The sequence below is a fragment of the Cyprinus carpio genome, chromosome B11 (genome assembly GCF_018340385.1).
Source record: "Cyprinus carpio isolate SPL01 chromosome B11, ASM1834038v1, whole genome shotgun sequence".
NCBI classification, from domain to species: Eukaryota; Metazoa; Chordata; class Actinopteri; order Cypriniformes; family Cyprinidae; genus Cyprinus; species Cyprinus carpio.
In genome coordinates, this window is record NC_056607.1 from 19,976,762 (window position 1) to 19,991,350 (window position 14,589).

Here is a 14,589-nt window from a genome sequence, read left to right on the forward strand (position 1 = left end):
CTCAGATCTGTCTTTTCTCAAATCATCCCACATTCATTTTACGACACCCTCCTCCACACAAGAAAACCCCTTCCTCACATGAATGTACCTATACATTGGGTTGATATATATATATATATATATATATATATATATATATAATATATATATATATATATATATATATATATATATATAGAATTATTGTAAAATTATAATAAAATATTATACTAATATCATCAATTATTTCTAAATCATGAATTAAATACAGTGCAACAAATATTACCATGATGTTTTTAATGTTTAACAATTACACTTAAAAAAATGTTTTTTTAAATAAATATTACAAACTCTCTCTCTCTCTCTCTCTCTCTCTCTCTATATATATATATATATATATAAATATTATTAATGTTAATTTATCGTCATTATACGTGTAATTATCTTCATTTTACGTCATAATCTAATACTTTTTAATTATATGGTACTTAGTAAGGGCCTTATTTTCTTTAAAGGAATAGTTCACCTAAAAATGAACATTTGCTGAAAATGTACTCACCCTCAGGCCGTCCAAGATGTAGATGAGTTTGTTTCTTCAAAACAGATTTGGCGATATTTAGTATTCAACACTTGCTCACCAGTGGATCCTCTGTAGTGAATGGGTGCCGTCAGAAGTGAAAACAGTTCTAAACAAATATGGCAGTGGATTTTGACATGAAAAGACAGCAGGGGATTTTTTTTTCATTGTATATTATGATTTATGGATTTTTTTTAGCCATAAGTGACTGTTTAAAGTTAAATAATCTTGATGCAGTTTTTATTACAAACTTGCAGCTTTTCACTTCACAAGACGTTAACTGATGTACTGGAGTCGTGTGAATTACTGATGTTTTTATCAGCTGTTTGGACTCTCATTCTGACAGCACCCATTCACTGCAGAGGATCCAGTGGTGAGCAAGTGATGTGGTGCTAAATTTCTCTAAATCTGTTCTGATGAAAAACGAACTCATTTATATATTTGTTTGGATGAGGGTGAGTACTTTTTCATCATTGGTTTTCAATTTGGTGTGTACTTTTTATTTAAGTTGTATGTTTTTTGTGAATTTTTTTTTTAAGAAAAAGATAATTTCTTTTGACCTGAGAAAATTGATGTTCTTGAACACTACAAATGCACCACAAGCTTCAACAGAAAAAGCAAAACCAGCATGTCAAGACTAAAAAACACATCACTGATGCATGACTATATTATTGTTTGCAGGGGAGTTAATGGTCTGAATTCACAGGTTACAGTCGGAGGCGGAGGAGGATTGATCAGGCGCTTCAAAACACAAGGAGTAAACACATACACACAAACACACACACCAAAGGCTCCGTCACTCGAGTGCTGGGTGAAGATTGATCGCTCGCACGCACACAACAGGGGTCCCGCGGGGAGGTGGGGGGGTGTTTTCAGCCATCCAACCTTATTGACAGCTGTGGAAATCTCTATGCACACACACACACACACACACACACACACACACACAATGCTGATTCATGTAAGTCCTTGAGCTTTGCAACATACAGTACCAGCAATCTCCGTTAGCCAGGACCCAATTATAGACAGTCCCAAACTATAGTGCTTAGCCCTGAGTTTCTGACGCTCCCGTCCAGTGTCTTTAGGCAATTAGGAGGCTTTGCTCGAGTCTGCACGGTACCGGTCAGCAATTAGTGCGTATTCATTTCAATACATTAATGGCGTTCATCGAGTGAGGTGAGAAGGGAGGACATTTGCATCGCACACTATCGGCAAGTTGTAGAGATTAATTACCATCACATGTTTTCTAAATAGTAAACAGTTATTGTAATCCAGTGTTGCATGTAAAATAAGTAGAACTCACTGCACAGCAGCATCACTATAAAGAGAATACGTGATGCTGTTTTCGGTGGTGTTTAGATTGTGTAATGATGTTCCTGAACGCTGTGGATTTTGATAAAACACGCTAAACGTGTGCTGATCCAGTTTTCGCTCATGTAAGCAGCTCGGGTGTTACATCATTATATACTACAGTTGTGATTGAAGTATTTCCGTCCACAGCTTGAGAGGAAAGATTTTAAATTAAAAAGGAGATGAGAGAGTTTTGCTCACATCTATTTCCCTAAAAAAAATAACCGGCGCTCTGTGGTTCACATGATAAGCTATTAAGTTTCTATAACTAGCATGCTGTTTCTGCAGGAAAAACATAGATGTGGGTCTCATTAACACACACAAACACACACAGGTGCTAAGAAAACAGTTTTCTAGGTTTTTTGTTTCTCATTTACATTAGTCGTATTAAAGTAACATTTAGTAAACATCCTTATGTGCATAATTTGGTCTTAATTTAATAAAATCAAAAAGCAGCAAATGATAAAATGATAACGTTCTTATAATGTTGGCAACTGATAAGGCTTTTAGATCTCTATGATATTCTGGTCTCTATATATGATTTTAAATGAAATTAATACCTTTATTCTGTAAGAACATGTGCATCAAAAGTTATTTAAAATGTTACAAACTATTTCTCATGCAAATAAATGCTATTATTATTACCTTTCTATTCATCAAAGAATCTTGTTTCCGGAAAAATATTAAAATATAAATTATTTTTGACAATGGAAATTAAATGTTTTTGAGTACCAAATCAATAATATAGAGATTTCTGAAGGATCTCTAAAATTGTAATATTATTTTTACAGTATTATTGTTTGATTAAATAAATACATGCATTATCGAGCAGGCAAAAACTGTACATCAAATCACTATACATATACTCTACATTAAATGAATAATAATATTTTACAATTTTAAAAAAACATTTAAATGTTAAATATGTAAATATTAAGAATACATTTTTACAAAAATATTAGCAAATTGATTAAGTGGTATTCACATGCTATAGAATATACAGCCTCTTATGTAATAAGAGTGTTGCAATGCAACAAACATAATTTATTATGTGGTATATTTTTTTTATTACTTATTTCAAAATGTGAAAAATCCATATATTCTAGATTCATTACATGTAAAGTAAAACATTTCAAAAGTTTTTTTGGTTTTTAATTTTGATGATTAGAGCTTCAGCAAGGTCTGAAACTGTTTGCCTGGAGGCAGGTATAAAAGTGCTAAACTACAGTATATGATAAATATCTACAGAAATAAACAAGACGTAGGTGGAATGAATACGTGGAGAAACTCGCAACATTAAAATAAGGAACCTTAGTATATAGAAGCAGATGGCAAGACTATAAAATATACAGTAGTCAGAGAAGAAGACGATGAACTTGGCTGACAGATCCTGGTGTGTGGAAGGAGGTGCTGGTTTTGCTGTGATTTCAGAAGGGATAAACTGTTTGCTCTGAGCCCAAAAGAGCATGCAGGTAAACATTTCTCCTGCCAAGTTTTTTTTTTTTTTTTTTTTTCCCACAAGTAAAAAGTTGGGAAATCTTTCTGATCAAATACAGTGAACACAGAAATGCTGCTGTGGTTAGAACTAGGGGGACTGAAGCAGCACAATGTCCATTTTTCCCTTTCTCTCTCCTTCTGTCCCCGTCTCTCATTTGTGAGAGGAAAGGCAGAGACAGGTGTGAATCTCTCACTGGAGTGTGGAGTACAAAATCAGATCTGAGCCCGTCTCCTTCCGAACTATTCCACAATCAGAACAAACAGGGTTCTTCAGAAGAACTTCACTCTGTGTGGAAATAGGCTAGCCCCTGTTCTCAAGCTGTCGAGAAACATTTAAAAGGGAATGGTTTAGCAGGAGACCGTTCAACATCAAACCATCATGCCATATTTAAACTATTAGAGACAGATTAAAGGAATCCAAAAAAGAAACTTGTCAATTTTTACTCACCCTCACGTCATCCAAAACTCATATGACTTTCACCCTTCTGTGGAATTCTGAAGGAGATATTTCCAAGAAAGTTCACACAGTCAAACTCCAAAAGTTTTCAGTCTTCTGAAGTTAAATAATAGCTTTGTGTGAGGAACAGGCCATCATTGAAGACATTAGGCTTAATATGCAAAAGAATGGGCAAATCTAAAATACTCCTTAAGAGTATTTACAGCTGATAATAATGACAAAGTCTGCATGCATCACAAATTACTGAGCCAATACAGAATTCAAAATGAGAATAAAAAAGTTATAACAGTTAAAATTCCTGTCATAATTCACAACAACAGTAACAAAAACATAATAGGTCTACAAAATCTTCACACACAGCTATTGCATGGCTTCAGAAGACATAGAATAATGCGAATAAGTCATATGGACTATTTTAATGGTGTACTTTTGGATTTTGACAGTCCACGGTCACCATTTTCTCTCATTGTACAGCAGCTTTGACATTCTGCAAGAACATATTTCGTGTTCAAGGATGAAAGCCATTTAAATGCAATTCTGGTTGTCTATTCCTCTAAGGTTTTTGGTATTGTTAACTTTTAATGATCCGTTTTCTACAATAGATGTATAGCCTAAGATCAGAGAACTTGGGGAGGAAGGGGGGGGGGGGGGTTTCTTTTGGCTTGATGATCACTGAGAAAAATTGACCCTCAACCAATTTATATCAGGATAAAAGAGCAGTGTATTATCAGAAACCAGACTTCCACGTGAACTTGAGTGAATGAATGTGATTTGGAGACACGACTTTTAGTTACATTCATATCTCATACAGCAGGGTTATGATCAAAGCAGGCATTGCTGAATTATGTAAGGGGTTTCCCAGTAAATCGGCTGAAAAAGGGTAATACTTCAGTTTTACAGCTCAGTTGTTGTAAATTAAAGCCACTGGACGAGATTTATTACAGTTTTGACTAATATTACCTTTTCATTGCAAAATCATAAAGTCGTTTAAATCTATAAAAAACAAAATGCCACGCAAACAGGAAAAACGAGAAGCTAACGGTTATATTACTCCAAGAAAATGAAACTCTCAAGCATTTAAAACATGAAATATGGCAGTATTTACGGTTATATAGAATATTAAAGTGTGGAATGCATCTAATTAAGATTTTCATGATACCTGCAGCATTTATCCTTCTATGCAAACCATCAAAAAAAAAAAAAAATTGTTTTTTCCTGTGACCTTTAGCTTGTACTTCAGCAACTGTGCTTTGTTAATGGGATGAGGTATTTGTAGCACTGAAAAAATGAACAATTACAGCTTATTACGCCTCTCCTCTGCACGAACTATTGATCTTGTGCAATTTTACACTCTGAAATGCCCGCCTGCAGAACATGACGGAAATTAGACTTTCTAATTATTTCCTCAAACAAAAGGGACGAGTTTGAATCCTCTGCTGGAGTTTCTTCACCGAGTCTCGAAGTAGCATCTTTGAAGACACAAACAGGAGATTCAGAAGACATAAACAGGCGTCTCTTGGTAATCTGAAAGAAGGCGCAGGGTGGCAGTTATTTAAATTGTCTCAGACTGCACCAGCGCCGTCGAATTATCAATGCTCAATGCCAAAAGAGTGGATGGAAATGGCGGTACAAAGGTTTTGCGTGTGCATATCGCACATGACACGCAGCAAGCTGCTATAGCTGGGTAGTAGCTGTCTGTACTCTGGATATCAAAAGGATTTATTTAATAGTCACTCTCCAGAGGCAGCATGTTACATCTTTATGATGCTGACTGAATTTTCAAGGTTACGTTTTTAATGCTCGTTAGATGAGGAGGAAGATTCCGAAAATATATTTAATTGGACGCATTTATGAGGCGCACTCTGATTTTGTCTCCCGGAGACCGAACAAACTCATTCTCTGAAACTTCAAGAGCCGACTGAATTTCAGAGGAAAGCCGTTTTGGGCTACAGTCATTATCGCTGCCTTGTGAGAGTTAACGTGGTGTGCGCTCATTCGGGAATAATCAGAGTCCTTTGAACATAAGGAACACTTCAACGGAATTCCTGCACAGGCAGTTAAAGCAAAGAAAGGACTTATGGTAAAACAGTGAATGCATGTGAGGAATGGGGGCGCTATTCAGCAAAAGGAAGATAGATGTTGGCACCTTGGCCCCAACCCAACGCGGCAAAATTTGGCTAGTTAGCACGGACCAGTTAGCCCCTGCTGGTTAGATACTGTAACTACACCATTTGTCAAGTCCATATTTCCATAAAATTTTCATTAGTCATTTAGATTTACCCATTTAATATTTAAATTGAAAATAATATGAAATTGTACTTTTTATATGTAAGATTATTAATAATAGCCTACTTTTTAGTGCAAAATTATGTAGTCCAAACCATACAGTAGATATGTAAAGGCAGATTCGATTGCACATTTGACTGATCCAGACATGTTGACGTGTCCATCTTGCAATGATTGCTTACCTTTAAAAATCAATGAGTTTTCCAACATGCCACAACATTGCACAGCATCTGTGTGTAAAAACCACCAAGATTATGATTCCTAAAGAAATAGGAAAATTTTTCATAGGTTTGAATATCTTGGTTTGTGTTTTTACATGTTTAACCATATTGAAACTATGGTAATTTTGTGTGTGTGTGTGTGTGTGTTGGCCAATGCCTTGTATTGTGTTAGTTTAGCAAAATCATGCACATAACTATGGTTGCAGATGCCGTCAACTTGCTCATATGAAACCAACATGCATGCAACTAGATTTTCGTGAGGTCCTGCACCAGCTGAGCCCAAAATGACTGGAAATTCTAACAGATGACTTTGAAGTATTCTCTTGCTAAGAGAGAAGTCTCTACATTGCCCTTCATTCTTTTCCCATTATCACTAGAGACTCACCTGTGATGAGATCTGCAACTGGAAGCCTGGAGCTCATTGGGATACATCATCAATAAATCATTAGTCTTTTTGTAGAGGAAAACTCGCAGCATTCTAATGAGAGGTTACTTACTCAATCCTCAGTCCCACTACACACAAACCAACAGCTTCTTATAGCTATTTGTACTCGGCCTTCACAAGCATCTGTGCACTAATGCATCATTTAGCTGTGCTTTTCTTCTTTATTGATTCCACACTGCATGCAAAGGAGAGAAACATAAGGAACTAAGTTGGTATACTAACAAACTTGTCTGATGTCCTAAACACCCTCCTAGAAGAGTTCCATTGCCCTTCGTTATCTTTGGCCAATGCGAAATGATCTGTTGCTTCAGAGCTACGAAATCTTCTTGGATGCATTTGTAACTGGCTTTTAGTGTGGTCAAGTGTTGTGCCATTTGCTCACCAAAACGCAGGTGTAAATGAGCCTTAGGTTACAAGTTTCCAGTGGCAGGTAGTCAACAACAACTGCTTGTTTCGGTTCTCTGGTTAGCTTTGATAAGTGTGATATGATGAAATTCTGACATCGGAGTTTGTATCAGACACATTTCATGTTGCCATATGTGAGTGGAGCTCCTGAGGCTTTTCTCCACACTAGAATGATGTAAGCCCTGTGTAGACCCTGTTGGCCTTGTTAGCTTGTATCCTAAACTCATCCTGTCTTAGCCTGGATATTCGAGCAAAAATTCATCTTGGCTCCTGATGACTGGTAAAACAGAATGAGCTAATAATCCAGAACAAATCTGGACAGAAACAAAATACAAAACTAATGCTACTTCACATCTTTGTTTGCACCTCAGGTCAGGTCATCTTTGCTGTATTAAATGCTCTTTCAAACTTGCTTTGAGGAGAGAGCCAAGCTCAGGGCAGTGACCTGGTCTTGTCTATGAAATGCTCTCTGAGTAGGACGCAACCGAGAACAAAGGGCCTGTACTTGCCTATTCAACGATAAATGAGGCATTCATTGGCTTTGAAGTAGAGGAGAGGCAACTATAACAAGAAAATCAAGACCTCTGTTTTCCTTTTTTGATATTCCTGGCCTTTCTTTGCCTCAGGATACTATTCAGCATCTACACCTTTAGTTAAAGGAAACAGAAGCTGGCTGTAGTGCCGGAGCACAGCTGCGTTAATACAACAAAAAAAAAAAAAACAGTATTCTGCTTTGAAGAAAGAAAAAACAAGTAAGGTCTTCTGGTGCAATAATGAGGACTCTTGAGTGGCACAACAGATTGGCTTAAGACTGGACAGAGCTGCTTAAATGGGTCATGATTTGTGTATTTGGTGTAATGAAATGTGTTTTTGTGGTTTAAAGTTAAAATATATATATATATATTATTTTCCATACTGTACATTATTGTTTCTCCTCTATGACTCGCCTTCTGAAATGTGTCGATTTTTACAAAGCTCATCATTCTGAAAAGCGAGGTGTACGCTGATTTGCCAGCTATCCAGTCCGTTGTGATTGGGCGAATACCTCAAGTGTGTGACGGAAATGTTACGCCCCTTACCATACTGTGATGCCATGTGTCCCGGCGCGACCAGACAAAACAAATAAAACGCATTACAAACGTGGCATTTTTTGCATCCAGTGGGGACATAATTACTGATTATAATGACTTAAACTGTCTTTTTACATGTTGCGTTGCGTATTGCGCTGTGTAAACAAAACCGAGTCAGAAGCACCAGACTGTCCTTGCAATTGGAATTGCTCCACTTTATAGAAACAGACACTGGCATCGTAGGCTACTCTCACAGGAAACAGTACTTGTCCTCCGCAAAATGCGCTGCACACATCTGAATATTTTGGTTGAACTGTTCTATAACAGTGTTGTAAATACAACTTAACCACTGATTGCTAGTTTTGGGAGGCCAAACAAAGTAGCTTTGCTTTCACAACGAAACACACAGTATCTCCACAACATGGCACCACCAACAAAAGCGAGAATAAAAGTCACGCCTTCTTTCTTTGCGTGAACATTTGGGCGGCGTTATGCAAATCTTCCCACATTGTGACGTAGATGTGGGGGCGTGTTAGAACGAGCCGTTTTAGGTAGGAGTGGTTGACTCTTAACTTTTATAAAGAATATTTCTTTGGATTTGAGACTTTAGTCTTTGCAACTTTACAGATCTTTTTTATGCACCAAGAGCTTGTAACACTCCAAAGAGAAAGGAAAAGTTGAAATTGCATCATATGACACCTTTAAGCCTTCAAATCTATTGTTTGATGGGTTGAAAAAGTGTCAATGCATAATGATTAGCCTATTTGATGCTTTTAGACTCGAAGATCCATATTGGTCTTCATAAGTTTCTTCAGAAGTCCATAGGTAAATCTGCAAGTGATGCCATCAGCTCTTCTGTCAAACAGCTGTTTTGCCGCATCACAGTTATGTTTGAGAAGCTTCTGTCAATGACATGTTTAAAGACCAAAGAGACATGTGACTCACATCACCCATAATGGCTCTCAAACAATCTGGGATCAGATCCAAATACATTGAACTATCATTTCTGTTGACAACAAATGGCACAAGCATAGTTCCACATTATCTGTACATGCACAGGCAGATGGAAATATAGTATAGACCTAAATACATATACTTTGGGCTTTAAGGAATAGTTCACCCAAAAATGAACATTTTGTCATTTACTCACCCTCATGTCGTTCCAAACCTGTATAAATTTCTTTTTTATTTGGAACAACATTAGGGTGAGTAAATGATGGCAAAATGTTCATTCTACTATTCCTTTAAGGCCCAGATACTTTATTTACTGTGTGCTGCTCAGTCTTGCTCATGGCTTTCAAAGTACATTGACAGCGATTGTGGATGAACACTTTCATAATGTGGACTACAGTACCTAGTGGACTCACTCGTACATGCTCTGTCATCCACACAGACGAAAAAAAAAATTGGCCTGGATGTCACATCAGTAAAATGCGCCGATTTCGAAAAAAGTCCTTGAGACTCAGTGGAATGTATAGTTTGGGCTTTAGTTTATTGCGCAAGATAGGAAAAATGTTTTGCAGTGTTACATTCTCACCTGAGATCCATTTCAAACAGATTCCTCATACAAAAAGCTGTTTTCAAACAGACAAGAACACAAAGGCTTTAGGCTTCTTTTATTGATCAAGAATAAATGAAGTCACCTTCAAAAGTAGTCAAACCAATGACATAAAACCACCCACTCCAAACAAATCTGCAGTAGGCAAAGACATTATATAAATCCCTTTTACAGACAAACGTGAAACATGAATACATTTGTGACATAAGTGCAGTGACTACAAAATGGTACAAGCAACGGAGACAAACTATTATTAGTATGAAAATCACAAAGAGGAAAAATACAATATTTACACTTAAATATAGATAGAAGGAAAGATTTACATATAGAAGTGATTCTGGAGAATAAATATAGCAGGCTGACCGCAACAACTCTCTTTTGACTTGTAGAAACCAATACCCTAAATCAACAATAAAAATCACTTCTAAAAGTATGCAAAAACATAAGGCCGCTCGTTTAAACCAGACCTTACTGTGACAGCTTTTTGAATTTCCTAGAGCTAGATGTGTATAGCTTTATAAAAGCTGAAACTAGATTAGTTTACATTAGGGCCTAGCTTGTAAAACATTAAGAAATACTTTCAGTGGTTAATAACTGTGTGAAAACTCTACCCTACCCTGATCTAATAAACATCAGAACATGTCAGTCATAAATGTCTCTTATGTTAATTAAATGTGCCCGGACATTGACATCAACACAAGCCGTCCTTCATTTGGTGGGGTTCTGGACCTGTAAATTAAACCCAGGTGGGGGGCTTGGGCTGGAGGCATCGGCCGGACATGGTACCATAGTGTGGAAATTAATTGCAACACTGGATGCAAAGTTCAGAACAGATGAGTTGTGGATCGGCTGAAGGTATGATACTTCCTCTCAAAGGCGGAGGACAGGTTGATCATGGATGGGGAATGAACAGCCTGGAAAAAGAAAATGTAATATAGCGATGAAAAGAGAGTTTTAGGGTTATTCTAGGTTATTTCCATTCCAGTCTGTAATTAGTTTAAGACTCAAGAGTGCTGAATTGTAAATGGTGGATGTGTTAACCTTTGGTGCATTTTCATACCCAGAAGACCTTGTTAAAGATTCAATGCAGAGTCGCAGTGTTGGTTGAAGCTATAATGCACTTAGGGCTCTTTTTACAAACTATTCATACTGGAGTCTAGGAGTGGGCGGTATGAGCTTAAAAAAAATATAACAAATCATGGTGAGAGTGATTTTATAACACATCATCATAATACCATGATAGAATAAAAATAGTTTAAATTTCAAATTTTAAAGCTTGGATGCAATCTAAAAGCTTATTCATAAAAATTAAATCTGGCATTACTATGAAAACAATTTCACATTATGTAACATGAATTACAAGACAACTAAAAACAGTAAAAATAAAAATATAAAAACTGATCAATCTAACCCCAAATTCTGATTAGCTGAGCTCAACAAGTTTTTGTAAAAGCAACCAAGAATTGAACAAGATGAGCTGAATTTATATTGAATTTGCACATGAACTGACTTCTATAATAAATGTGTCAAGATGACATTTCTACAATCACATGGAATGAGTGTTGCTTTATTTTTTAATCGTCTTTTAGAGAAAAACCATCCTTTAAAGTGAATAAAATACAAAATATTCAATACAAATAAAGTTTGCATAAAAACGTGGGGCAAATCTTTGAAAAAGTATAACATTAACCTATGAAATATACATGCATATATAACCTGATAACATTTTGGAACAATTAAGATTTTTAAAAAAATATATTTACATTTTACTTTATTTTTTTTTTAGATAATTTGCTTTAACAGTGCATTAATATTCCTTATTTTTTTACATTTCCATCAACAGTTTTTACTCTCATTATTTAACAGTCATGATGATGCACCATTTACATCTCGTCTTCATTATCAAAATCTTTTTCCAATCAACATTTTATCAGTAAATTTGTTAAAGAGAATATATTTAGTGTCACACCGCCCTTCCCTGCTAAAGTCTACATAACTACAGCTGATCTTTATGGGTTTAGGGTAGGAACTAATCATTAAACAGCGTTGAGATTATCTGTCTTTTGAACAAAAGCCAATGTTGAGCCTTTTTTTAAATGTAAGTGTTTTCGGAGAACCCTGAGATTCACAGGTTTTTGTGGGAGTTTATTCAAAAGGGGTGAGAAGAGGTGAGGAGAGAAATCCATGTTAATGATATTGACTTTACAAGCACACTGTGGTAAGAATGCACACGGTTGACCCTTGTTAAGTGTTTACCATTCAGAACCGACAGCGTTACCCGAAGGAGCGTGTTAACCTCCATGCAGAGGATAATACTGTATTCTTCCCTTTAAACAGAGATGTGAGGGTGAAAAGGTGGTTAGCAAACCACAAACCCAATTTCATTTGTTTTACTCTTACTCACAGATGTAACAAGCACTAGGCTGCTTTCACACACGCACACCAATAATCCTATTACTTAGCATTGCTTAATAAGAGTTAAGGTGGCCTTGCACTGCCATTGGAGGCCTCGAGATCAATAAAGGCGGCCAATGGCAATGAGGGGAAAAAAGCTATATGATGAATTGCCTCGAGTGTGCTAAACGAAACATTAAAACGCTACAAAACGCACACGCTCCAGTATACGGATGATAGTTAATGGGATCAAATTCGAAATAGGAGACAATTTACAGCTGTCACGCCCATAGATCATGCCAGTACCACAGTAAACATGAGATTTATGGAAAAACGCCACAGTAACAATTTCATCTTTATATAAGAGCCGTCATTATACTGAGAACTATAGAACTATAAAAGCATCTGATATCTCATATTTCACCCGACATAAATGATCTGATGTCAATGTTAAAGGGATGCTTCACTACAAATAAGGATAATTGTGTCATCATATTACGTCACACTTTTTTTGTTGGAGCAAACTGAAAAAAATATTTATTATTCTATGGAAATTTTGTTTTTATCTGAATAAGTTGGATGACAATTTTTTTTTTTTGAGTGAATTAATTTTTTTTTTTTTTTTTATGTCAAGCATGGAACACAAAAAGCCACATTTTGAACACTTTTCCATATAATGAAAGTGAATGGGGAATGAAATGAAGTATTCTAAAAAAGACTGTTATTATAAACCAGTATTATAATAGACAGTATTATAAACCATTTCATATGACTTATACTACAGTTAAAATGAAGTAATATAAAAGTTCTGAGCAAGAAACACAAATTTAAGTCATTTTCACAGTTTTCAGAGTTGCTGTTAACTAAAACTATTACAGATAACGTATTGGCTGTTTATTAGTACTTATAAAAGCACATATCCTTCATGACCATATTCTACATCCTTAATCCTACCCAATACCCAAACAACTACCTTACTAATTATTAATATGCAGCAAATTAAGAGTTTATTGTGGCAAAGGTCATAGTTAATGGTTTGTTAATCTCGAGAAGTTTAAATTCTTAATATATAAAAAAGCTAAATTAAATAATTAAAAAGAAAACCACAATAAAATTATTCAAATGTAAATTAAAATTAAATTCATAATATTAATAAAATCTATAATTTTACACTAATAATTCTAAAATAAAGTTACATTTGAAGACTTGACATTGATATGATGTGGCCACATGACGCACATTCATCAATCACAGCGTGGCAAGTGCAAAAAAAAAAGCTAAATTTCTATGAGATTATAGCTTCTGCGTATAAATTGGGTGAGGATAGGTTGTCAATTTCATTTCAGTTACTATTATGGAGCTTTATTTGTCATTTGATGGATCCCCTTTCACATTCACGATGGGAAAAATAGTGTGGTACTAGTAAATTTCTCAACTTCCTTAAAGTCATTCTTAGAGAGGCTAGCATGAGGGTGAGTAAACAACATTATTTTCATTTTTAAGTGAATTCTCCCTTTTAAACCAGTCCTCAGATTATCTATAAATGAGTGCCACCATACCCATCCGTGAGGTAGTGAATTAGTGTCAACACCTTCACCAGATATGTGTTAGTGAGTCAAGAGGCAGAACTGCTGTGCTCACATTTAAGAGTCCTACAGGAGACTTTCTACTGCCTCGGGGACCCAGGGAACCTGCGCTGCGGCTCGGGGGGCGCCAGCAGCTCTCGGCACGGAGCTACGGGCTGGGCCGCTGGGAGGGACAGGATGGAGGGTCTGAGCTGGGTTTTGGGAGCCGCGGGTTCATCAGCCCTCTCTGGACTGCATGGAGTGCGGACACACACCGGGACCCTGGGCCGCGGGGCATGGTCCAGAGAGTTTGACCGCTGAACCACTGCACTTTTAATAGAGCCCGTCAGACTGAACGTAGAGGCAGAACGAGACATCTACACTCACACGGAGGGAAGAGAAAAAGAGATGGCGCATTAACCTCATCTTGCTCCGCCTCTACGTCACACGCCTTCAGAATCATTCACTTTAAAATTGAAAGAGGAAGTGAAAAATTTGATCGTGATCTCGGGATTTCTCAGATATTTAGAAGTGCATGAATCACCTTAAAGAAAAAGGTAAAAATATCCCTTTTCAAATGGAGCAAAGAGCACAAGACCCCTGATGCTGCAGGAAGGAACTCATGAGTGAATGACCAAAGCAAACTGCGAGTCCTCTGAGAGGGAAATGCAAGCCAACTGAATTGGCAAGTAATACTGAAAAGGTTCAAATGTAGAAAATGAGATTAAATGTGCAATTTGACTGTATGAGGGATTTGAATTCATGCAAATGCCTGTTTAGACCAA

General features: G+C 36.5%; 1 protein-coding gene across 8 annotated transcripts in view; it reads right to left on the bottom strand.

The window, feature by feature from the left end:
* Positions 1–9,886: 9,886 nt before the first annotated feature.
* The window catches only part of LOC109048046 (protein ECT2-like), a 30,444-nt gene continuing 25,741 nt past the window's right edge, over positions 9,887–14,589 (bottom strand). For 5 of the 8 annotated variants that reach the window (XM_042734448.1, XM_042734449.1, XM_042734447.1 and 2 more), the window contains 2 exons: positions 13,881–14,181; positions 9,887–10,759 (listed from right to left, as the gene is read on the bottom strand). In XM_042734448.1, the coding sequence (XP_042590382.1) occupies positions 13,906–14,181 (276 nt within the window). In that variant the 3' untranslated portion in view covers positions 9,887–10,759; positions 13,881–13,905. The remainder of the gene's footprint in view (positions 10,760–13,880; positions 14,182–14,589) is intronic. The other 3 variants (XM_042734451.1, XM_042734454.1, XM_042734453.1) reach the window with 1 other exon arrangement.